The sequence below is a fragment of the Crassostrea angulata genome, chromosome 5, assembly GCF_025612915.1.
Source record: "Crassostrea angulata isolate pt1a10 chromosome 5, ASM2561291v2, whole genome shotgun sequence".
In the NCBI taxonomy this organism is placed as follows: domain Eukaryota; kingdom Metazoa; phylum Mollusca; class Bivalvia; order Ostreida; family Ostreidae; genus Magallana; species Magallana angulata.
The window spans coordinates 23179408-23206843 of record NC_069115.1 but is presented as its reverse complement, the minus strand read 5'-3'; the positions used below and the strand labels follow the sequence as shown (position 1 = coordinate 23206843).

The 27436-nt window shown below is 31.3% G+C and overlaps 3 protein-coding genes across 3 annotated transcripts; all 3 read right to left on the bottom strand.

Moving 5' to 3' along the window:
* Positions 1-2689: 2689 nt before the first annotated feature.
* On the bottom strand, positions 2690-5626 carry LOC128182668 (multiple epidermal growth factor-like domains protein 11). Its single transcript, XM_052851355.1, has 5 exons — positions 5494-5626; positions 5324-5370; positions 4897-5031; positions 3490-3627; positions 2690-3168 (listed from the first exon to the last, which is right to left on the bottom strand). The coding sequence occupies exons 1-5, from the start codon at positions 5550-5552 to the stop codon at positions 2696-2698; spliced, it is 852 nt and encodes a 283-aa protein (XP_052707315.1). The 5' UTR covers positions 5553-5626; the 3' UTR covers positions 2690-2695.
* Positions 5627-6991: 1365 nt separating this feature from the next.
* Positions 6992-20232, bottom strand: LOC128182667 (uncharacterized). The gene is made up of 10 exons (XM_052851354.1): positions 20121-20232; positions 19362-19427; positions 19045-19270; positions 18135-18251; positions 17604-17646; positions 17114-17223; positions 13433-13564; positions 9092-9153; positions 8700-8970; positions 6992-7991 (listed from the first exon to the last, which is right to left on the bottom strand). The coding sequence occupies exons 2-10, from the start codon at positions 19410-19412 to the stop codon at positions 7744-7746; spliced, it is 1260 nt and encodes a 419-aa protein (XP_052707314.1). The 5' UTR covers positions 19413-19427; positions 20121-20232; the 3' UTR covers positions 6992-7743.
* A 5428-nt stretch (positions 20233-25660) lies between these two features.
* LOC128185233 (uncharacterized) lies at positions 25661-27357 on the bottom strand. The gene is made up of 3 exons (XM_052854879.1): positions 27345-27357; positions 26589-26726; positions 25661-26397 (listed from the first exon to the last, which is right to left on the bottom strand). Exons 1-3 carry the CDS (start codon positions 27355-27357, stop codon positions 25943-25945), a joined length of 606 nt encoding a protein of 201 aa, XP_052710839.1. The 3' UTR covers positions 25661-25942.
* Between the last annotated feature and the right edge of the window lie 79 nt (positions 27358-27436).

Sequence of the window (27436 nt, the reverse complement as noted above, 5' to 3'; positions counted from 1 at the left end):
TTTGAAATATGAAAAGCTAGATTTTTTAAAACTAATATTGCGTGAAACCTGTTGTAGTTATAAGTACAGTGAATTTATTAATAAGCAAATTGTGAATTTAAGCCCACGAGGATATCCTGGACTAGATCTAGAGTATAGCACATGCGCGGATCCAGAAATTTTTTCCAGGGGGGGGGGGGGGGTCCGAAGGATAATTGTGTTTGCCAGGGGGGGTCCGAGGCATATTTTCGCGATAATTTTACTATGTAAATTTAATAAATTTTCATTTTCCAGGGGGGTCGGGACCCCCCCGACCCCCCCTCTAGATCCGCGCATGTAGCATATTCTAAATACTACAAGTAAACGATCTATTCTTATAATGATTTAATTAATATGTAATTATATTGTTATTCCAATAGTAAAGAGATGGACTGCATATAATTAGAACTCTCTAGTTTAAAAATGTGCGCTTTATAACGAATTCAACTTTTGCCGTTGATTAAACGTGGATTATCTCTCAATCGATCGAAACTAAACTGCATTGAGCAGCTGTTGAGATCACGAACTCCACGAAATTACAAGGACGGACTTCAGAATATGTATACTAACTAAAGTTACATGTACCATGGTTACTTTTACATATGAAACATTTGATGCTTCTTTTGTGTAACGTTCTTATTGACAATGAAAATAATATATGTACGCTAACCCACTTTTAATTTAATAAAAAATCTAATTATAGATGTAAATAAAATAAAATAAAGCAGTAAAATGCTTTTTTATACTTCGTTTAGGTTATGAAGTTATAGAAAAATAAAAGCGCAGGTTTTGTATTTTTCTGCAATGCTAAATACATAATTAAGTACCTGCATAAAGCAGCAGAGAAAGACCTTTATTGTTTTTAAAAATAAAACAGCCGAACTGCCCAGTCCATCTTAATAATGACTTCATTGCAATTGTGATAATACATTAAGCATAGTGTGAAACATGTTAAAAAAATCAAAAACATACAAAATCAAAAAATTATGACAAATTTCTCTGTCGTAATTTATGACAAAAAGTTGTACAGTATTTTAACAGAACACAACTTCTATTGATGTTTATACAGTTAAAATAAAATAAAGAAATTGAATTAAAAGCCGCCGTTAAATCGTTTGCGTATGATCAATTTGATAGATGTACATGTACATTTTACTGCCTATCATATTCATAACCTTTAGACGTGACTATATTACAACATAGTCATTAAACGTGACAGTATAAAAACAAAATGACGTAACACGGATATATCATTGTGGCCTCTACTTCCCCGATACTAAGCTCTTTATAATATATATTCGCTGCGCTATAACACTGTTAATTAGCAATGCTGACAAAAAAATCCAAAAATATAACTTAAGGAAACTATGGAGGACATGTTCATTGACTTATCATACGCCAGATGTGAAATTCCACCAAAATTTGTCGGTCTGTGAAAAGGCGAGACGTGGATTTGTTTCCGTAGACAATCAGTTTCAGACGTAATTAATTTTTGCTATTAAGGATAAAATTATTTCAAACTTGTATCTTTATTCATTTACAGTACAAAAATGCTATTTATAAAGTTTCAAATGGAAACTGTTGAAAACTGAATTTGATTAGATGATTTTGTCAGATTTAAATAATGATAAAAAACGTAGCATTGATATTTGTTACAACATGAATAACAAATTACGAAGATTTACGTTAATTGCCTCACAAAATATTCGAAAGGGTAAAGGGTTATAGAAAGGGGTAATTGTGACGTCATGAAAAGTGCATTTTTATCGTTTTTTTCCCTTGATCTAAAGCAAAACACAATAATAGTTTAGTAGTTTTTGAAGAGAAAAATGTGTCCATATACTGCCCCCTCCCCAAAATGTCCAAGGGAAAATCCCCGAAATATAGGTTCTCGGCATGTTAAAGTTGGTCTAGTTGTAGATCATAGTCATAGGATAGTTGTGTGAAACGGGTCCAGACTGCATATTATATCACTTGTACAGAAAACCTTGCCTACAAACAAGTAGATTAAGAACTTAAAATACATACAAAATACACATATAATCAATATCATACAAGTAAATGACTGTGTACTTTTTGCTTTCTAAATAATACGATTGCAAACAGGCTGAATGTTTGTTAAAACTCGATCGCACGGAGAGCATTAATTAATTTGAATAATACATATACATTGTATGTATGCAGTTTGCATAGATTAAACAGAAATGTCACAATACATTTTCACAATCTAGTAAGTTTAAAGACAATAAAAATAGAAATGAAAACCCGACTGCCAAGCACGCTCACCACTTTTTGAATAGGCTACGTCAATTTTGATTTTGTTGTTGTTGTAAAAAACACCGTAAAGTAACTGAATGAAATAGCATTGCTGTATGATTTTTAAACACATGTAATGCATTTAACAATTAAAATATCATCCGTTATATTAGATTGTTCCATGAATAACATGATATATATTAACGTTTAGCTGTCAATTATTTTTTTAATCGAGGAAGATAACTCGCGTTTTGAGTCCGATTTTTTCCCCTCCAGAACTGATTTTTGACTTTCTGGACGACCCTACCACAGCGGTATGTGGTTTTCATGAAACACCGCGTTGCAATTTGACGGTAAGGGTGCACAGAATATAAGGGATCGGCGTTGCCTGTACTGTATTACGGGATTATTTTGAGGTATGTTAAACCCGTGTCAAGTTGTCTTCTTTGACAAAGCTCATCATGGGCTCATACGTACAAGAACTGATATCATATAGTATAGTGTCTGTTTCACTCGCGCGCTGTTGCGCCGTACGATCACAGTCTAGCTGTAAAAGATCGGTATAGACCTCCATGGAGACAGTTTTTAACTGACTGGGCCCGGCAATATCACAGGAACTGTAAACGTTTGTTCTATTGTTGGTTTTTGAAGAAGCATGGTTAGGTTGTTGTGTCGTTTGTTTGGTTGTTTTCTGTTGCGCTTTTTCTGGAATATTTTGCGATGCTCTCCTGGTAGATCTATATGGACCCCTCCGTCGCCAGATGATTAAGGAGATGACAGCCGAGATTATTATGGAAGACAAGACAGATACTGAAACTATAACCCCCATTGCAGTTCTTTCTATGGTGTATTGCGTTATGGATTGTGAAATTGTGTCCGACGTCAAATTTACATCTAAGATATAGAAAAGTACATTTTTCATTCTATTTGCATATTGTCATTTGCCTATGAAAGATCATATCCATATCTGATTTTACAATATAATATAATTGGTTTTCATGAAATTCCAATTACATAACTTTTAAAATATGACTTTTGTATACTGTTGATTTTTTATTTTACACCGGTACTTAATTCCGTGAGCACCAATTTGTTGTTAAAATTATAAAAAGTTCAAAACTATATTAAAAATAAAAGCGAGATTTTAAAATCCTCGAGGGTATTAATTTCTCTTGTTTAAAAAAGGATCTACACTAATTGAAAAGGTTTGCGTACATCCAGAGGCGTCACATCCAGTGATAAAACTGCATAAGGACTGGGTACACTGACAACGTTTTTGGCATGCTTTCCCAAAGTTTGGATATCGGCATTTGTTGATACATCTGTCACCATAATAGCCAGCTCTACACCCATCTGCAAAAAATATTCATTTTGACATTTTAAAAGAAGTTTAAAAACTATAAGTATCATTTGTGACATGATGGCGGTGTTTTTCTTTAAAGTTTACCATTTTGTATTAGCACACAGTATAAGACTACTGGGGGCGTATATGCTGTACTGTATTAGCTGATACACCGTGCTCTATTAGCCAACAAACCGTTCTGTTTTGTATCTTAAATACAGAACGATCTAAATATGCTATATAAATCAATGCAACAATCAACACAACGTATTTAATGTCAATTTCCTTTTTTGCAAAATCATTACGCAAATAATATTCAAATCTATTAAAAAACACATAGCAAGAAAAGGAATAGGGATCCTTCTTAAACATCTCAATAAAACCTCCCATATATTAGAAGAGATTTTTTTTTACATTCAGGAACACGTACACTTAATTCCACTGTTATTTACAGTTATTTAGGTCCAAACGAAAACAAAAACTGACAGTTGTTATAAACCTAAGAATTTGAAGCCCTTCAAATACTTGATGTTCTGTCTTCTATATTTTTGCATATCTGCAACAAGGTAATATCGTCTACCTCGTCCGTCAAAAAATCAAGACAGCTCATATCCGTCTTACCTAGCTGTGGTCAAATCTAAACTGATCTTCTGAAAATGTGTAATAAATGTGTAACCCAAATACACGTATAGACCCGGTAATGAACCTGTTTTTCGATTTAAGAAGAAATAAAATTTACATGACACTTCTGATCAGTTAGATGTGTCAGATGCTTATTTTCATTTAATCGTGTCACAAATCATTTAGAGAACTCGACAGTTTTTCTTTGTTTGATACAAATTTGAGAGTAGACCAGTGCTACGCACTCGTCCACCCCCAAATTTGTATGAACCATAGAGAACCTGTCTCGTTCTCTAAACAATACCTATTGAATAGTTTTTTTCCTGTAAGATTGAGGGGTATGACTTTTCGATTGCCCATTTTATCAGTCATTTTAGCTAAAATTATTTGAAAATGCACTGCATTCAAAATATTTTACTGTAACATTGTAAATCGAATGTTTACATCAAACCTTTTCGTATATCTGCTATAATATGAACGAAAATACACAATATTTATCAAATTAGAATCAGTCATTATAAATCAGCTATGCGTTTAAAAATCTGAAGTAGACGAGAATTAGGAGATACATGTAAATGACCCTTCCCTTCCTCCTTCAAAGATTAAAAAAAAAGGACAACAAACGAACATTACAAAAAACAAAAGAGCAAAAAGTATACCTTTAGGTGAAAAGCAACCAGTGGCAATATCACAGAACTCTTTACTACAATTGCACAGTCCCTGACAATCTGTTCCGTAGTTCGGATGGCGACATTGCTCCGTACAATCGCTACCCACATACCCCGGAGAACAATCTGCAATTAATAAATAAATAAGGAATTGTCTGCAGTGTGTTACATTCACGAGTATCATATATGAATGCGTAATGCGTTTATATATATATATATATATATATATATATATATATATATATATATATATATTTCTTTAACTTTAAGAAAGATTAAACATTAATAAGGATAAATGATGATAAACATTTACAAAATCTTTCTCTCTTATTTCGCTTTTCTTGCAATTTGGTTCGGTTTCAATTAGTGATTTATTTCTAATAATGAATCAAAGACGAAACTCTTTATACTCTTTTACCTTTGCAATTTTGGTGCATTTCGTCCCAAAGTTTGCAGCAATCAACCCTTTTGGAAAAGAAAACAAAAATATTTTATTAACAATGACATGAACGATACATGATTTTTGGCAGCCAAAAATATGATGCATTAGAATAGTTTTATAATAATGTACAGAAAGCACCATCTTACCACTTGAAGCTGGTATTCACAAAGAGAAGTAAAAACAGCAGACTGTTGATGTAGCCCATATTAATGAATACGAAATAACTTGTTAGGATGAATACATAACGTTGTTACTGTAAGAGGCAAAAGACAACAGGAATTAAAAATATTAATTTCCTCATATTTATAACACGATACGAAGTAACATACATTTTATGTTAAAAATATAAATCTTGGTCTCTTTGCAATTTTGGAGCACAGTTAATTCGTGATTTCCTTTTTAACCTTTACACGTCCTTCTTTTTGCATGTCCTTTAAAAACATACGGTATTTGTGGGTTCTTTTTGTAATCAGATTTTGATTTTTTATAGTATGCGTACATATTAATAGCATTTCTATGTCAGGGTTTTTCTAGTCATAGTTTTACGCTAGCATGCATATTTAAATCTATAGCTTATATTCTCATTTTTTGGCTTTGTATTTGCTTGGTCTTGGTGTAAGCACTAGACCAACGGAACCCATCCCTCTAAAGCCTTAGTCAATCGCACTGCCCAGTTGGCAATTTGTGCAAGACAGAACTGTTTCATTCGATGCGGAACATCGCATCTAAATACAATGTCTTTCACTGCACGGAACACTACAATGTCTTTGAAATATATATGAAATGCAAGTATACTGATTAACGATCATTCTGAAACATGCAGCAATACATATGACATGTGGTAATAACGAATAGTGTTCAAATCAAAAGTCCAAAGGAAAAAAACAAAACAGGAGCAGAACAAACACAGACCTCTAAAAACTTAAAGGTAGGAACAGGTGCCATGGAGGAGTGAGCATTTTCTGCCGACCGGTCACACCCACCTTGTGGTCTTTGTCGTTTTCGAGAAAACGGAAAAACCTATAGACAATTGGGTGATTAATTTTGGTCTAGCAATAAGTATGAAAAACGTCAGTCAGAATGCGACCCGGTGGCAGATTGTATTTGCTGACAATGTTCATCAAAAAGATACATATTACATATATATTAAACAACAATTGGCATGTCTGTCGGATTCATAGATAATACCTTGTCCAATTTAACGAAATTGGTGAAATGTTTAAATTAGAGGAAGTTTACAATATAAGGCTTTTCATTTTACAATTTCTGGGAATGAATACTAGACCATCGGAACCCCCATTCCTTTGAGTGATAATCTCAATTAATTTTTAGAATTGTAATTTGATTCAATGCATGACTATCGTAATATACTTGTTGCTCTTTGGTAAAAAAAAATTGCTCAATATCATTGGTCTGTTGGTCTGGATATAAATTCATCGAATGAAATTTAAATTCAGTTCGAATTTGAAGTTTGATCCAAAATACAACTACATTTACCTTGCTATTACGTCATTAGTCAGTAATCAGTACGTATCACCATCGGACGAAAACAAACAGAGAAAAACAGAGTAGGAAAACATAAAGTAGGATTCCTGAAGATTACAGGATTCAATGTTGAAGAACTTAAAAATTGATCTCAAAAAACTTAATCCAAAGTTTTTATTGTCAACCTTTTCAATATAAAAACAAGAAAATACAGTATTGTAATCAACAATAGAAGAAACAAGAATATAACTATTTGCTCTTTTTCTCTTTATCCTTTCAAAGATCAATTAATTTTCTTTGTTTCTTAGATTTTCGCAGCAGAAAAATATTTTTTATCGAACGAAACTCATGACATACATGTTTTATGAGATTGATACATGACATAAAGACAAATTTTCATTCAAGAAAACAATTATTGCTCAAATTAAGTACATTACCGTTTCGTTATATATGCGACGGTAAATTTCCTCACTATGTGTAAAATATAATAATTGCTTATCATGCAAATGCTTATACTAAATTTAATATATAAAAACACACACGAAGGTAATTTTGCATCATCAAAGAAAACTCACACTTCCCTTTTTATATAATTAATAATTTATAGGTGATGTTACAACAAATGCTCAGATAATTTTCAAACGATAATAAGATCATAAAAATATTGAAGACATACTGAATTGTTTTTAATTACATTCTTTCTGTTTGTTTCCTCATGCTGAGTCATGATTTTGTTAAATAAAACGACCAAAACAACCCAAACATAGATATGCAATATTCATTATGTACTTCCTTGCTATTACCTTTAATTATGACTCAGCATAACTATCAACTAGTATTTAACATAAAGCAAAATGTTTTTTTTAACTGTCATTGTTAACCATCTGTAAACAACAGTCGTGTTTTTCATTCTAGTCAGTTTGTTGTTTTGAAACACTTCTTTCAGGCTTTCGCGGTTCAGAGTCATCAATCATACCGCGTGTACGTTTATTCAAAATTGCAACGTTTGTGAAAAACTTTTTTTCATCTTTAGACATGTTACATTTTTCCTTGAGTTCGTCTATACCCCAGAGCATATAAGGGCACCGAGGACACAGCAGTCCGGAATCCAAACCCCCAGGCAATTTTTCTTTTGTCCAAACAAAAAGCGTTTCTGGATCTGTGAAGAAACAAAACGATGCATTTATGTAGTATAAGTTGGATATATGCAGTGCTATTTGATGCGTTATAAAAGTATATTAAAATAGTAAAAATGACTTCAGTTAAATTATACAAAATAGTAATATACATTTATTTATTTTTTAACGAAAGCAATGGGTCGGCATCATACAACGGTTATTACGTGCCACTTAAAATACTCAGTGTCCAACTATTGATTAACAACAAAATGACCAGTGAACAATTGCAGTGGGAGATTTATTACATTCCTATCTGTCAATCACAGGAACAAAGTGTAATCAAGATTGAAAAAAGTAATCGGATATTACATTATCTTGACCATTGGAACATTCTTAAAATTAAAGTCATTCATAAAACGATTCTACGTCTATATGGACGATTCAACAGTAAATCTTTTATAAGACTAGCTTGACCGTAGCTATGACAAAAATGGATTTCCCTATTTCAAATTACCAAGCTTTTATCAGAAAGTGATTGAAATGATAAAACTGAAATGAAATCAAACTTTTCAGATGTCCAACCCCATGCACATTGTTATATCAGATAGATTTTTTTTGGGGGGGGGGCAAATGTCCACTTAGCTGCTTCAATAATAGAAATGAACTATAATTGTACATTGACGTGTACCTGGATTTCGTACTACTTATTATAAATGCTTCATCGGACAAAATCAATAACCTAAGAGTACCTGTAAAATGACCGCAACTCATTTTACATTTTCCATACGTGATGTTTTTGTTCGATATAACATTATTTTCTACAGAGCCGTCGTCCTCAATGATACTAGTTCTGTTTCGATTGCCTAGGATGAATTCAATTGGTGACTGCTTTAAAGTCTCAATTTCAATGTCATCTTGGAAAATAGTGCCGTTTTCCTGGTCGACAATCAGTATCAACGTTTGGGGAATATTGAGCTCTTTGGAGAGAGCATTACGTAGATCAAGTATTGCACTGGAAGCCTGAAAAAAATTATTGATAATATTTTGATATTCAACCAATCTTACAGAAGAAAAAAAGTAAAGTAGAAATTGAAGAATTTTATTAGTTACATGTTATTAAAATTAAAGTTTCATATATTACCTGAAGAGCGCATGTTACTTGGGTATCTCCTGACAAGTTTTTGCATTCTTTCACCATCTCCTCTGTATGAACATTTTGGTAATAATAATATTTCACTTAAGAATTTGCATTAATCTGAGAGCATAAATGATAATATTATTGCAGTTGCATTTTTCTATTTCACTTTTTAGTAAAATAAAAATGGTTGAATCGCGTGAATTGTTCATTTCAAAGTTGTTTTGAAATTCTTTATAAAGTAAAGAAAAATCATTAAATACATTGAAAAAATAATAATAAAATACATTAATTTGATATTTTTTTATATTGAAGTTGTTAACTTTTTCTTAAATTTTAGTTTTACCTGATGAAATACCTGTTAACCTTTCAAAGCTGCTATGTGGGAGAATCTCCCCCTTACCAACTTGGCTAAGGGGGAGATTTTGTGTAAACGACGTTTTTTCACGTGAAATGCAAATATATATTAAAAATATTGTTAGATACCTTATTTTATCATTGTTATTAATGCAATTGCAATCATTTTTATTTTATCAATTTTATTATTACTATGACTACCAGTGTGCAATTACAACTTGTGTTGCTGTACATGTTCAGAAAACTATTATTTTGTTTACATGGTACAATACAAGAAGTCAATAGTGCCACTTTTTATATTAAGTATTCTTATTGTTCAGTATTGAACCATCACTGCATGCTGACATCTCGGGTAAACACAGAAAATTTATTTTGCGTATTTTGAATTTGCAGTGAAACCCAGTTAAGAAAATACCAGTAAATAATATTCATTAAAATTATTTTTTGCCTTATATATAGGATAGATTTTCAATTCACAAAACAACATGTATTTCTCCAGTATCATTTAAAAATGATCTCTGTTGTAATGTCTATAGCATCCCTGTAATTCATAGTACCGGTACTATAAACTTTAAAAACTATTGTGAAATGCTTTTACACTTTTTCCTCGAGCTTCACTTTTATCTGTAGCTTGTGATTTTTACCGACTGTGCTGGCCAGACAGAATTAGTCACGACTCACTGCACGTGGCTTGGGTGCTTTACCTGTGCACCTGTTAAGTTACACCACTGGCTGTGTATTGTTTTCTTTGGTGTTACAGAGTAAAATCAAGATGTTTTAAGCTTTTATTTATTTTTTATAAGGCATATGCATAACTAAATACGTAACTGATTTAAGTCAAAACCGGAAGTAATCGTAAAAAGTAAACTGGACTATAACATGTCATACTATGATCACGGTAGACAGTACTTGGATGGATTTTGATATATTCAAGCTACACAGCAGCTTTTTGAGCTCAAAATCAGAGAAAAACCCGCAGTGGTTGTTGAAATTTGCATGTAAAGATTCAGAATTGGGGGGGGGGGTATGGGGGAGACAAATACGATTGCGGGAGAAATTTGTCTCCCGCGCGGGAGATAGGTTGGATGCGGGAGATCTTAGACTTTTAGGCCGTTTTGCGGGAGTCTCCCGCGCAATGCGGGAGGGTTAACAGGTATGTGATGACAGTGTAAATAAATAGTTGAAAAACGTCTCAGAGCCTCCAATAGGGTTTTGCCGTTAAATTAGCAGTATTGAAAAGACCTACTTGTATCAAAACCTTTAATTCTTCAAGTATGTTTAAAGTGTGACAGTTTGTGAAGTTATATTAATTTGATTTATTCACTTGTTTGTAGTTTGTTCCTTACAAGTAAAGATAAACAGATATTTTTTTTACAATCTGTTCAGCACGAAATTGATACGTAAATAGCATAGCGAGCAAGTAATGTTGTAAATTAATAATTAGATTATCTTGTCGTTTCTTGTTTCCTGTTAATTTCACTCTTTTACGTTACAAGGATTTCAATCAAAGAGAAGCTTTAAAGAATGTAATTTTATTAACATTTTGGATGTCAAAGCTTATAAAAAGATACTAGATAGTTTCTTGGGGAAAATCTTTACTTAAATTCTTGTCTGAAAGAGGAAAATGTTATGATGCATTTTTTTTCATATTCGATATGTTATATTTTAATAAAAATATCTGTGAAAAAAATAAAACTCGTTTTTTCTTCTTTTCCGTACGTTTTGTGGCGACTCCTTTAAAACTTTTATTTCAGTTTTTTCGTTAAGAATAGTGCCGGTTTCTTTGCCAGCAACCAATATCGACAGTTGGGGTAGGTCATGTTTATCGGAAAGAGTACTATGTAGATCAATAGGTACTGACCCCCTGAACAACAAACAGAAAAAGAATATTGCAAACACAAAAATACTTAACGTCGAAGTAGATGCATGAGGCACTTTTCCTTACTAGGCTGTTAATTGATTACCTCTACCACTGCCATATTATCTGACATAAATAAGATTTTTCTTTTTGCCATCTCTGAACTCCAAATTTCCAAAGCCAAAACAATTGAAAATTCTTTTACTGCAATTTGCAAAGGTAGAAGAGTTTGTGTCCACTCATCAGCAAACCATTTTGATCCAAACACAGCAGCAAATCCTAGCAAACCAGAAGCATCTGTAAATAGTTGCATGACATCTGCAGATTCCCGTTCCTCTAGAAGAACTTTTTTTCCATTGAAATTTTGAAGAAATCTAGCCACGTTGCCAAGTCAGCTCCTGCCTTATTATTAAACTTTATCCGATAATAAGGCTTTTCCCCACCTATAGTCAGGTCAATCAGACGAAGTAAAAATACCCTACCAGAAACTACTACCAAACACGCAAAATTTAAGACACCAATTAAAGTTTGAAGCTCCTGCAAAGTAACTTTTTTACGCCTACCAAACTGATATACAAGAGTCCTACATTTTTCTAGTTTGTCTGGTGGCAGCCGATTCATCATATCAATAGAATCAACCTCAATACCATAAATGGTGATGCATGCTACTGGCCAGAAAATTTTCTTCTCATTAATTGGAATAGTAATCATTTCACAATTAAGCCAAGAAATTATCAAATCATTTTTACATTTGTCAGACTGAGGAGGCTCAATAGAAAAGAAATCATCCAACATATAAGACATGCCCCCTGCTTTTAGCTTGTTTAACATAATCCATTGAAGAGCTGTTTTTAACTTCTCACATATTGACACGAGCTACTTGCCCCCATCGGCAAACACCGTTCGCAGTAGAATTGACCTTACAAAGTAAACTCTAAAGGATGATTATCCTTTGGGTTCACTGGGATTATTCAGAAGGCATTCTTAATATCTGTTTTTGCCATAAGAGAACCCATCCCATACTGAAGAACCAAACTGAATACTGTGGCAATTGAATCATAATAAACCTGAGAGTATTCCCTATGTATATTAGACTTAATTGTGTCCTGAATAGGAAAAAATATGTCATGAATGATTCGAAACTTATTTGGCTCGGATTTTGGTACAACCCCTAGGTGAAGTTTTAAAAAGAGGTAGAGGTAGTCCTGGGAATTGGTCAGCTATCCTCTGCTTACTAAAACCCGTATGAATGTATTCTTCAATAACTTCTGGGTGCTCATACGTAGACTTCTGATTGTAAGGCTGAACGAACGGGGACTTAACACAGCCTTATCTAAACCCACATGTAAAACCATTTACTAACAATTTCAGTTCATCTGCCTCATAACCTAGTTATTCATTGTGAAGTCCTACCGGGTTTACTGGAATTGGAAGAACCAGCGCCATTTCTGTTTGATAGGATAGATTTGGATGACAAGTTTGTATATTGAAATTGAGGGTGGCCATATATGGGACCACTACAGACTAGGCAAATATGGGCGAATCTACAAGGAAGTGAGTTACATTTTTGCCCATTGTTATAATTGTAGCACTGTTTGATACGAAAGGACTGCCATTTCCCATTATAGGCTTGAAATTTGTTAGGGGACCTTAAACCTTTAGAGGCTATATTCAGTCGCAACTCTGATACCACTCTCTCCCATGGGAGGAGGGATTTTTCTCTTAACTTTCTAAACGACTTAGATACATCATTCAAGCTTGATCACCATGAACCTTATGAATATCTCAACTGTAAACATGTACTTTAGAAGATTGCATGCCTCATGGGGAAATTTCTGCAGGTAAATGGTACTAATATCAGAAAAGCATCTGTCAATTGATGGATTGTAGTAGTAGTTTTATTTGAAACTGCTTGTTTTAGTTCAATTTTGCCAGCTTGCACTACAATTGAAAGAGGTCTTCTCCTGAGGTCGGCAATACATTTTTTAAGTCAACAATTTTATTGTTTCAAATTTTAAGTTTTGAAGAAACAGATGCCCCAAGAGGCATACAATCTGATCAGTGAATTTGTGAGTTACTAGAGCATGCAAAATTACTACCGGTACTCTGAGATAAACTTCTCGCAGGCTCACCGAAGGACGCATTATCCGGTAACGTAGGAGTTGGGATCACATTGACAGGGTCAGTCTCCGACTGTTTTGGGGTTCCTTTTGGCTCCTTTTTCTCTATTTGTACATCAGGGGGTGATGGTGTCTCCTGGCTATCTGTTTGCGTAGCATTATGGTTAACTACATGTATCTGATAAGCATAATGAACATGAATCCTATATATATATATATATATATATATATATATATATATATATATATATATATATATATATATATATATTCCAAAAATAAATAGTATAAATCCACACACGTAGTATTATATGAAAAAAATCACAACACCGAAATAAACTCAACTAGTTTCATTTTAAATGAAAATAATTAAATAATAAATTTAATTAATTAATTAAATTAATTTAAATAATTTAAATGAACGGTTTAAATGAAAACTCCTGATGATTTAAAATGAAACTAGTTGAGTTTATTTCGGTGTTGTGATTTTTTTCATATATATATATATATATATATATATATATATATATATATATATATATATATATATATATATATATATATATATATATAAAATAATGGAATAAACACCGACTGATGAAGACCGGTAGCACGGTCGAAATATTTTGAAACAGTGTTTTAAAAGTTTTTTATTATATATAAATATATATATATATATATATATATATATATATATATATATATATATATATATATATATATATATATATATATATATATATATATATATATATATATTCATTATTCTAGAGTGATAGCACGTTAGCTCTATAAAAATCAGACTGGCCCCAAAAATTTTGAGTGCAGGATCACCGCAATCTTAATGCTGCGGCGAAACTTTCTCATGCCGAATTACATGTAATAAGCATATAAAATTATAGCATTCAACACATAAATACAATCATTACCATAATTGTCGTTAGAATATCAGAATGTCTATCAGCTTATTCTACAAATTAGAATTAATATTTAAACTATGATTGATATTGCTTAATCCGCATTTCCTTTTATTTTCTTAAATTTTTAAGATATTTTAATTATTTTTTAAGTTTCCAATATCAAAATATTTCTAATTTTTCATATTGTGAAGACCTTACATAAGGGTATAAATTGACAGAGAAGCTATTAAATGGACCAAATGATAAGAGAGAAAATCCGATTTAAGTGATTTTTTAGACGAATCAATTAATGGAATGAGTGGTTAAAAACCTAAAAACCTAATAAAAATGTAAATTTATATGCAAATCATATTCTAAAAACTTGTTCTGAAATCGAATTATCTCATCATTAGGTGACATTATGTGAAAAAAATCCAACATTGATAAATGTTATTGTTTTTAAAATGTTAAATCGACAAATTTTAATTTAATATAAATCAATAAGGATTTCATTAAACTTTTTAGTAGATAAATTTGTTTTAAATATCTGACAGAAATTCCGAAATATTTGGATGTAAAATGTAGGCGGGAAACGAGCGTTCGCGTTCACACTTCTTTACTTGTGACAAAACACAGAAAACACTCCTTCCTTAAAATAAAATTAATTATCACACACAGATATGAAAACATATTTCTGGTTTTGTTAAATGAATCAAGTCTCAAGATATTTAAAGAGAAATCGTATCATATAATATGGGCACCAGCTTTTTAAACCCCCCTTTCAATTCATGCCAATAAACTAGCTATATTGTGAATGCATCATCAGCGTACATTGACCGTTCCTTGGTTTTCCTTTTCTTGTACATGTATCACACTGATTGAAGTATAAGAGTAAATGAGAGAAACTTTAATGCTTTAAATCATATATAATAACAAGCTTACGCAAAAGAGTATACTTTACTAGCTGAATGCTTCTCTTGGGAAAAATCTTTACTTAGCTGCGTGGTTAAAAGAGGAAAACATGATCATGCGACCAGCATGGAATTCGTGATATCCTGTTGAAGTGCTTATAAGAGATACATTGTACCATAAAAGGATTATCAATACTATAAGGATAAAAATATCTCTAAAATTATTACAACGTGCTTTGGGCGACGCCTCTACTCAACTCAACAACAGCTGGTTTTTGTTACCAAATAGAAACATTAATTAACATGGAACATTTTAAAAGTTATATACTATAATTTGATAACTGATATTAATATTGCAATTATTTATTGTATTTTGAAGCTTGGCTTTGCCACCGTGTATTGCAAGTATGTTAAAATTGTCTTAATTCCTCCACCTAGGTCCTGACATTGATCCGGCGATCTTAAAGAGAGCTATCACAAAACCCTACATTGTGGTTTTTATATCTCTCATTGCAACGTCTTTTTAAACATATAACGTAGTTGTGAAATATCAAAATCGTTTCATAAGCTAAACATTTGACATTCAGTGTAGTATAACTATTGTACTGTTGTGCTAAATGTAAGTCTAGAAGATTGAATTCATTTAAAAACCGTGCAATATAACGTCGTAATACATCGTTTTCTCTGAGCGTTTGTAGAACATTAAATATATAAGTTTGTAAAAATTATTATGACAGAAGATAAATTGTAATTTTCCCATTCCGTAGGTAATGTCTAATGCAAAATCAGCAATATGTATTGGATTTACTTTTATGTAAAATGAAAACATTATGGTTACACTAAATAAACAAATGCAACTCTTACCATTCATATAAGCAGCAAAATTATTGATGACCACAAAAGTTGTCTTCAAATGCATATGGTTACTTACTTAAGTGATTAAGATATTAAGAAACGTTTGACTGAATAGGATCAAAACAAATTATTAGTCGTTTGCATGGCACACGCATTTGCATATAAACGTGCTATGATCATAGCATTGAACCAACGAAATCAATTATTTAACTATCTTGTTGTTTCTTCTGAAAATTATAGATTTCTTAAACTTAGTAATTAAGATAAAAAAATCCCTAAAAACATGATTATGCATATTATTTATGATATCTCTTGAGTATACTTAAACAGGATAACAAAATTAGATGCATGAAAATATCTGTGAAATATCCGCACAATCTTTTAGGGGACTTTTCCATTACAGGTTTTTTCTTTTCTTAACAAAGTAGAAAAATAATTATTTTGTGACACTTTGAACAAAATAGACCATACAATGATATACATATATATTAATATTGAATTTTAAGTCTTTTTTTAAATTAAAGTTTTGCCAATTTACAAAGTCAATATATTTTTGAATTTGTGTGTGTATGTGTGTGTGTTTGGGGGGGGGGGGGGGGTCATGAAAAGTAAAACATTTGGGCAAATAGTCCAAAATTAACAAATGCTGCAATGTTCATTACATGAAAAAATGACAATCCGCGAACGGTGAACTATCTAAGTAATAAAATTGAATAGAATACAAGAATGTGTTGATAGCATACTTGTATGAAACATTTGGCAATTTCATTCAATGTACTGAGAGCATATGATCGAGCGTTAATTATTTCAAGAGATGTTGCACTTATTTTGTTACTTGTGCATACGAAATTAAGATAAAGTAATGGTGTTAACAAAAGACTACATTATATGCTTGTTGACTGTATAAAAAATATAACTGATTTCATCAATCTAATATTGAATATCAATACAATACTTTAAGAGTTAAAAAGAATATCGACAAAAATATATCGTCTAATGTTTACCTTCTGTGCTTTTGTGTTTCTTACCACATAAACATTTTATCCATTTTAGCTTAAACCCCACTGCTAGAACCATCAGCAAAGTTATTGTTATCGCCAGGACGGTCACCAATGGAACATATTGATTTACACTGTTTCTACAAAAGAGTTTGTGTATGTTAGTAGATATTTATAAGACAAAACATATTTACAAACATACATATATACTGTAGAAGCAGAAATATTCGTTGGGGATTTAATTTCGTTATTTTCGTTGGTAGTATAAATCAACGAAATTTAATCCATGACGAAATTTTAACCCAAGTATTAATGTTTACGAGAGATTACGATGTGACGAAATTAAATGACAACGAAATCTTATTTCACTTAAAAACAACAAAATTTTCACCCAACGAAAATACGTGCTTCTACAGTATTAAACATGTAAATTATTTATGTAAAATAATCGCTCCAAAAAGTCATTTGCTACGTTTTGTTATAATAAACAACGGATCATGGATATTAAATATTTTCTTACTTTTCCTGCTGTTGTTTTATAACTTTCTCATAGCACTTTTGATCTAAAAAATAATCCAAACAATAAAGTATAATTCAAGATCTTTGTGTTGTATTGTTACTTTCTGTATTGTTTCTTTTGTTTAAGCTCAAGCTGTACGGTACACAAACCAAGCAGATAAATACATGTGCATATTAAAAGTGGCATTGGACACCTGTCGATGGTATTGTGGAAAAAAGTACACTATTATTAAAAAACTTTCAACAGTTTAAATTTTTTCTATATTTGACAAAAAGATAAATTTCAAAATTGTTTGGAAAGGTAATATTATAAAAACTCAAGCAGTGTTCGAACTCATGACTTACAGATTCCTAGTTAACGTTCAAACCCTTTGCACTGCGCTGTTATAAATTAGGTAAAAATATTGGGAAAGAAATAAGTTAATAAAATTATGCTTGATTTCATTTTTTTGTAATTCGGAAGCACGTCAAAAAATGAAGGTGACACAATAATGTAAAGAGGAACCTTTGTTAAAAACTATTAACTCCTTACACTTGTAAGATTCATTTGATGTAAATCTGTTTGGACAGGGAGGATCAAACACTGTACAATCTAAATCAGGTTTGTTGATAAATTTTCCGTCTACTTCGCTGTAACGAGAACAGTAACCTGAAACAGAAACAATTGAACAATACGCTTGGTTAGAAGAACATTAAACAAAATTGTATCTTAATACCACATTCTTGCATGCATGATCTATTGCCGATTGATTCCTTTATACATATCTAATGTATGATGCAGATAATAAAGCAAATATAGAAAGCAATTTATACACTCAAAACATTGCACGGCAATGCTTTATCTGAAAAGATTAATTAAAAAAATAATAACTGATTTATTTCAATTAAAAAAACAAAAACCAAAATAAAAAACAAGCGAAAATTCAAAAACTGGAAATGTATTGATTAAAATACATATTTATTTACAGTAGACCTCGTGTCAACAGTTAAGACTTAATGTACCATTCAACCTCTTCTGAAACACAACGAATCTAATATAAGTAAGCGTTAACAAGCGTCATGTTTAGTTAAATGACCTTTCAGTTAAGTATTCTAAAACTTATACTTATTCGTAATTTTTGTGTGTATTTTAAGGACTATATATGTATATGTACTATAAATTTTAAACAAAGTTACATCTCGTGTGATAAACCGCACGGAACATTAGAAATAATGTTGATGTTAAACAATACCAATTGAAGCGAAATATCTAATGTAATAATAATTTATTAGTTGGTTGAAACAATTTCAACTTTAATTACTAGTATTAATTATACTCATGATGATGACGTCGACACTTACAAAGATAGTACACACATAATCTATAATCATTCATCAGTTATCACTATCTGTACTCAGATATTTCAAAATTTTCTATTTTGTGGATATGACACTGTGCTCACCTGCCAGATAGTATATAGGTGCACAGACTTCTACTAACATCGTTGCTTCTTCATTGAGAACACAATGATATACAAAGTTGTTTGCATGTGTGCAATTTTGGATCTTTGCCAAGACATTACAACTTTTTCTTTTTGCCGCTATATCCCATTCCGTGACGTTGGAAGGGCACCGGGAAACAGTGGATATTGTCGGGATAGACTCGGCACACTTCATAGATAAAGATGTCTATAAATAAAAAAAAACAAAACTCAAAAATACAACCTTCAGTACATATAAAGCAAAGATGAATACGAAATCATAAAAGCATACAACTTACCCCAAAGAGAAAACTGATACAGATTGTGATACTTAGAATATAGACGTCCATTGCTTGCACTGTTGACTGTAAATAAAAATAATAGTCTTAAACATAATGCAATTAAAATTTTGATAAAAGTTTATGATTTGCATAGAGAATATTGACCTAAAAATAATTGTTAAAATCTGTTAAAATAAAATAGCAAAATAGTGAAAAAAATAGTGAACAAAAGACCAAGGACAGTACACAAATCACAGCTTATAAGCTTTTTTCGTGAATAATTTTTTTTAGTTACATGTAACCTGCAAATAACCATAGTACAGTGTACATCATTTTTTTTTATATCCATGATTCGTATTTTTCCTCTATTCCAAAACAAAATAGACTGTAATTCATACAACACTTAACCGACATGAAATCTACGTGATCCAGCGGAACGATGAAGACGTACAATTATACGCATTCCTGTGACTCTCAAATGATGCTTTGAAAAGCATTAGTTACCTATAATAAATATTTCTAACATCGTCATATGATGTTTTCTCTGTACTTTTAGTGTACACCTTATAATAGCCTTGCAATGTCCATAAACTGATAAGCTTTAAATTGTTAAACATTTTTGTCTATCAATTCAAGTTATGATTGTTTAATGGCTACCTGCTGAAACTTTTGCATTGATCTTTAAATTTCATAAAAGATTGTTCTGCAGCGTTCATAAAAATGGCGTATTTAAATTCAGCCAGAGCAACAAAATATTTGTTTATATAACATACGTACCTTTTACCCGTGCAGAAAAATCATTAGGTAAGAGATTAAAGGTTTAAACTGTTTGAAATTTCAATTTTGATAACGGACTCTTTCTGATTAATTTGACGTCATCATATTTCCTCTTTTCGCATTCTGAAGTCCAACGTGACTTTGTCGTGTATTTTTCTATGCATGAACTGATATATGGTAATGTAGTTACATTATAGATACACGTGACTCAAAATGCCAGAAGAGTCTATACTGACGTAGCTTCCTTCTGTATAAAGCGACTATCTGTCTTAAGTGACTATATGCATTAAGCGACCCTCCCCCACCCCCCCCCCCCCCCCCCTGCCGTACATGATAAACGATCTTCTTGTAGTCCCAAATGCTGTATAGGCTGTTTTAAGCGATTTTAGGCAAATTAAAATTGCATCCCAAGCGGACATGTATATTGTATGGCAGATATTTGTTTTGATAACTAATTAGAGTATTTATCGCCTTTATTATAACAGTTATTATCATTTAACCTATACGTGAGATTTTGCAAGATTCCTGCTATATCTCAAATGACGACAATTGTCGCACCTTCTATAAACAAAGATGGCGGCTTGACAGTAATTGAACTTCTATAAACATCGGTTGTTAACCTGTTTATTGTTATTTTGTAAACAGACGTCTCGGCCAAAATAAATGCATGCACTTTTACATTTATAAGTTGAATCCATATATATATATATATATATATATATATATATATATATATATATATATATATATATATATATATATATATATTTATATATATATATATATATATATAAACACAAAAATTAAGTCCAATGCTCAAACAACTTTTATCTATAGCGCTTTCGCCCTACTGAAGAGCCCGGTAGGACGAATGCGCTATAGATAAAAGTTGTTTGAGCATTGGACTTATTTTTTGTGTTTATTCATCCCCGGTACCAAGAAAAAGGATATATATATATATATATATATATATATATATAAAGCACAGAGAAATTCACTTTTGTTGGAGCTCCACCATCCGCCCCGACCGAGGCTTGAACTCACGACCTCTGGAACCCATTCTCCTAGCAGTGAGCGGCCACCGCGCTCCCCACTCGGCTATCTAGGCAAGACAAAAATCTTGCTTTCGATAACGAACGGAACCTAGCGCGCTGGCCGCGCACTACACAGTCGCTTGAGATACAGGTGGAATACAGTTAAACGACAATCTGAGAGGATCGGAACGATACACATTGCATAGATACAAACATATAGAACAAGCACAAACATTGCAATAACTCTCAAATTGACATATACCTGCCCATAGTGAATGATAAAGATATATATAAAGCACAGAGAAATTCACTTTTGTTGGAGCTCCACCATCCGCCCCGACCGAGGCTTGAACTCACGACCTCTGGAACCCATTCTCCTAGCAGTGAGCGGCCATATATATATATATATATATATATATATATATATATATATATATATATATATATATATATATATATATATATATATATATATATATATATATATATCATGCAATTAATATGTGTATAAAGAAGATATTGGGAGAGTTATTAGTCAATAAACAAACATGGCGGATTACGACCCGACATCAAGCGTGTGTTTTAAACATAAGTTAAGGGTCTGAATAATAGATACGAAATTTTGTCATAAAATCACATCATGCAAACCGTGTGTAAAAAAATATGCATGGATAAACAAAACAGTGATTATAGAGTGTTTTGATGCGGAAATGCAGATTACAATGCTTACTTGCCAGTATTTAATACAAAACAATGGAAACATTCTGTTATAGTCCTTTTCTTGGACCCCCCCCCCCGCCCAAAAAAAAAAAAAATTAATTGATACACTTAGCGATTCTGTACAAAATTAAAAATCTTTCTGACGATAGAATTTCAAATTCAGTCTATTAAAACTAGTTTGGAGATAAAAGTTATATAATTTAGCTATTTGGTACCACGCATTATTTAAGCTAAATGATATTATACTTTATATTTATAAATTTATGTAACTAGACTTATTATGCCAGGAGAGGATAAACATAGGATATGCCTGTTGTCGAATTCTATTCAGTTTATATACTAGTTATAAAATATGTTGAAAGACATAGCTAAATAATATATAAAAAAGATTTTCGGGGATAGTCTTGGACTGCATTATGTGACTATGTGCCTTTTAGTAAGTCCCTTAAAGGGTCACACAAGACATTCTAGACTCTGAGTGTAATTCCAAACAAGAGAGAATAAAACAATTACATTCATGGATAGCCTTTCAAAATTGGGAATATGTAGAATAAACAGAGATTGATTATTTAATTATCATGACAACGTGATGCATTCGTATTAAGTCTTTTAAAGTTCATGTATATCGAATATTAAAACACACAAAGATGTATACTTTTTGGTTTTTTTTTTAGTAATGCATGTATTACAGTTATGCTAATATATTGTTACATGGAATAATTAAAGATAAAATATTTAGATAAATATTTGTTCGAAGTATAGACATTACGTTTTTTTTACCGCTTACTGTTTAACATATTCACCCCTGCGAATGTTATTGTCATTTAAATTTTATACCACGTGGTTATGTTTGACCCTTTCCGTTTCGCAGTTAAAAATCGTGCCTCGTGTTTGTAGTCTATTTGATAGAATCTACGTACTTGTAGTCAAATATAAAATCTAAACGTTTATTGATTTTAAACTTTATCTTCATTAATTGGTGGATAAAATGTGTTTTAGAAATAAATGTAACAATACAAAAAAGTTTTTTCTGCTGTTGCAACAATTGCAACATGCTTAGTAGAGATCCCCCTAAGGGTTTATTTTTGATCGGCGCCTGTCCTAGTAATAGCACCAATAGTGAAACAGACTATTCTATTTTATGCAGAATGTTCCGTGAAAATGGCTCGATATACTGAGTTTTTATGCAAAACAGACACCCATCACTTTTTTTAAAAACCTGGTATTGCACACAACAAGCATCAAACATGGCTATTATTTTATTAAGCAACCCAATGTTTATATTTTCAACCACTCTACACAATCATGATTGAACACGAACGATAACTCTGTTCTGAATATAATCGTTTAATTTAAATAACCGCTAGATGGTGAAATAAAACATACATTAAAAATGATTTTCATGTTTTAACATAAATCAAAGTAGGATATGATATGAAAAACGATCAGTTCTTACGTGTTTTGAGAATATTATGCGAACACATTTACTTCCGCTCAAAATTTCACAGGAACTAAACAAATCTCGGTGAAGTCTCGTGAACTTTCATTCGAGCACCTCTAGATTTATTAAATACTTAGCAACGATAAAGAAAACATCCCGAACACATTCGCAGGGGTGATATTGTCATATACTTTTATAAACTTCGCAATAAACGAATCAGCTTGTACTGGTACCTTTGATATATTGTATTATTTTATATTATATATTTATATTATATATATGGACCAGTTTTATCAAATGTGCATATATACGTGTACATTTAGTCAGTAGACCGAGGTAAGACTGACGAGACGAGACTGACGAAAGTAAGTTACACATATAATTTCTGAAGAAAAATTTGACTACTTTTGAGATATATTCTTAACAAAAAATATCAAAAATCCATGCGTTAGTAAAAGAATTAATGGAAATGTCATGAATAAGTATAAGTATATAATTATGTTATTATACGTCTGTAGATACAATCAATGAGCTCCCTAAAAATTGCAGAATTAATTAAGTTTATCAAGAAGAAACATAAGCGTACACACTCATGTATCAGCTATTTTTGTTAATTATCCTTGAATGAGAATCAAACAGCAAGAACAGCAGGAATTAAATTTATGCACGTAATACATGATATCAAATGGCCAAAAATATTTAAGCATGATTTCTTTTTTAAAACTCACTCTTTAAAAAACTGGCATGCTAGTTTATTATCAGTATTAGGGTTTTTTTGGTTCGTGACTTGCTAAATGTCGGGTGATTTGAAATTAGAGTGTTAAATTCTGATATAAAGCCAACTAGTATATAATTGTTTATTAATTAACAAATGCCATTTTATTCAAACATTATTTTAGATAAATGTGTTTTCCGATACAATAATTTATTGAATGAATATTTTATTTTGATTAATATATGGAGTATAATCACAATATTCTTGTTATACGTTTCTTATTCAAGACTAATTCATGCTTTTGAAAACTGTAAAGTAAAAAAAATGAAATATCGGTAGGTACTTTGATCTTTTACCATTTCTAATTGTTTTAACAGAAGCCATAAATAAATAAATAAATAAATAAATAAATAAATAAATAATAAAAAATACTTAATCGGTTTACAGTGTATTCTTACATTGTAAAAAATGTTCAGATATTTTTGCACTGACATGCTTTCTTTTTTTGTATGGTTATTAAAGGAGAAGTTTGACAAGAAGGTCACAGCATGTATCGGATACATTTCAATAAATGAACACTAACGAAATTCAATATCTGTTATCAATCTTAATTATACAATATCTTTAATACCTCATTGTTTAATCAAGATTCATTAAATCCATGATAAAACATCTTCTTTGAAACGCATCCTCTAGCTAGCATGTAAGGAAACACGCATAGCTAAGAATTAAAAAAAAGGTCTACGGGGATTTAAATTTTGATTACAATCAATATGAAAGTAAGCGGATAATATCGTTGAATTATTTTTTCGAGTGACTTCTGAATCATTATAGATATCAGGTTTTTTTAGTTATAAATCTCCATAAGGATTTTGTTTCCGTTTCTTTAAAGTGAAAGGAGATGACGTGCAATTTTGAAAATATTTGGTTTCATTTATTTCATTGAATTGTACTTCTTTGACAGGTATGTGTACTTTTGTATAAAATCGCCAAAGGGGAAATACGAAAATAATAACGTTAAACAGAATGATATTGTTTTTTTGCTCGTTTGCTCTAATCTCGGAGTGGCGTTAAGGTTTCTGGTGAGGCAAGGAACACCTTTTTTGGCAAACGAGCAAAACTTGTACTCTTGTATTCAGAATACATATTTTGGGCAAGAAACGAACCAAGTTGGTTTATATTATTTCTTTGGTCAACAAATAAGATTATAATGTAGTTTTTTGAAATGGTTTAATTTCACAATTATGATTTTTTATGAAATGAACACGAGCTTCACTGCACAAGAAGAAATGTAACAAACATTATTTAGCAACCTACAACCCCTAAAATAACTTTACAGACCCCAGGCTGTCCAGCTATTTCATATCCCCGACCGAATCCATCACGCGAAACCACCCCCGCCATCCATAATATCCAAAAACTGTCTCAATATTTTTAACTCTGACTAGTAATATAATTAAGGACTCTTATTGAAAACAATTTATTTAAAGCATGTGATATATATATATATATATATATATATATATATATATATATATATATATATATATATATATATATATATATATATATATATATATATATATATATATATACACACTTTAAATCATGAAATTCGAATAAAGAGGAGCAAAAAGGGGGGAAATGTTGACAATATTAATTTTATATGCAAACAGAAATAGAAAAGTATTCATTTGTTACATAATGACATAAAAAATGTATTTCCAAAATACTATGCATGTTAAATAAGAACATATTGTGCAAGTACGTATAATTTTCAAATAAATTGCTTTACATATATACATTTTCCTGCGTTTAGTAGCTTCATCATCTCTGTTTTTTAACTATCAACATTTTTGCGGTTTTTTTTTTCAAGATAATTTTTTTTTTCCTCATTTTAATTATACGCATCTCAATGTTCTTCCCGTACAGGGAAAACGACAGGCTCATAAGTACACGAGCCAATATCATATACTGTTGTATCCGAGCTGTTTTCTCGCTGCAGTTCTGGACGATTAATGTCTGACGGTGGAAGAATGGTCGAAACCTCGATTGTAGAACAGTCAGTGTGGCTTGGCCTGTTATTTACTTTGAAGCAGTAATCATTTGTTCTTTGGCGACTATCAAAGGCAACATGGTGTGGTTGTTGCGTTGTTGCATGGCATGGCCCCTGTTGTCCTAGCGGTCGTGACATATTTTGAGACACTCTCCTGTTCCACCTATATGGTCCTTTGAGACGCCAGATAGCAAGAGTTATGGCAGCTGAGATTAGGATGGAGGACAAAATGGAAACTGCAACTATAACCATGAATGAAGTAATTCCGAAAGCTATGTGTTGAGATCTGTTTTCAGCTTTTAACTGCTCATCTATAAATAAAAAAATTAAAATTACAAGTACATGTACAAGGGTTTTATTTGGTACATGTATATAATATTGGATAATGATAATAACATTGGTTCATTTTTGTTTTCATGAGACACTTCAAATTAAAAACAAATCAATATCTTTAATTTTGTTCCATAACAATTTTTGTATATTTGAATAATTGCCTGCGTACGCTTAGAAATGTCACATCCAGTCATAAAATTGCAAGCAGTTTCGGAACATTGACACCTCTCTTGACAGTCTTTACCGTATGATGGATATCGACATTTATTTACACATCTGTCACCAAAGAAACCATCTCTGCATCCATCTTAAAAAGTATAATTATGTACAATTATATAGAACGAACTTGTTTTTCGGGAAACGATAACAGAACAAAAAAGAGCTCTTAATACAAAAAAGATGCAAAAACCCCATGAGAAATCAAAGTATCCACAAACTATTTTAACGGATGAAGCTTCGTCACTCACACCAATTTAAATGATAGATTGAAAAAATTGGAAAGATAACTGAATGAATGTCAAAGATATATTATTCAGATATCTTTTATTTATTTATCAGTTACCTTTTATCTAACTGAAAAGCAGTGCTTTCTTTTGCATATTTAGAAAAAGAGGTCCAAATATTTTTTTTATCTTTTTCTTTTGCATGATTAGCTTATATATATATATATATATATATATATATATATATATATAAGCTAATCATGCAAAAGAAAAAGATAAAAAAAATATTTGGACCTCTTTTTCTAAATATGCAAAAGAAAGCACTGCTTTTCAGTTAGATAAAAGGTAACTGATAAATAAATAAAAGATATCTGAATAATATATCTTTGACATTCATTCAGTTATCTTTCCAATTTTTTCAATCTATCATTTAAATTGGTGTGAGTGACGAAGCTTCATCCGTTAAAATAGTTTGTGGATACTTTGATTTCTCATGGGGTTTTTGCATCTTTTTTGTATTAAGAGCTCTTTTTTGTTCTGTTATCGTTTCCCGAAAAACAAGTTCGTTCTATAT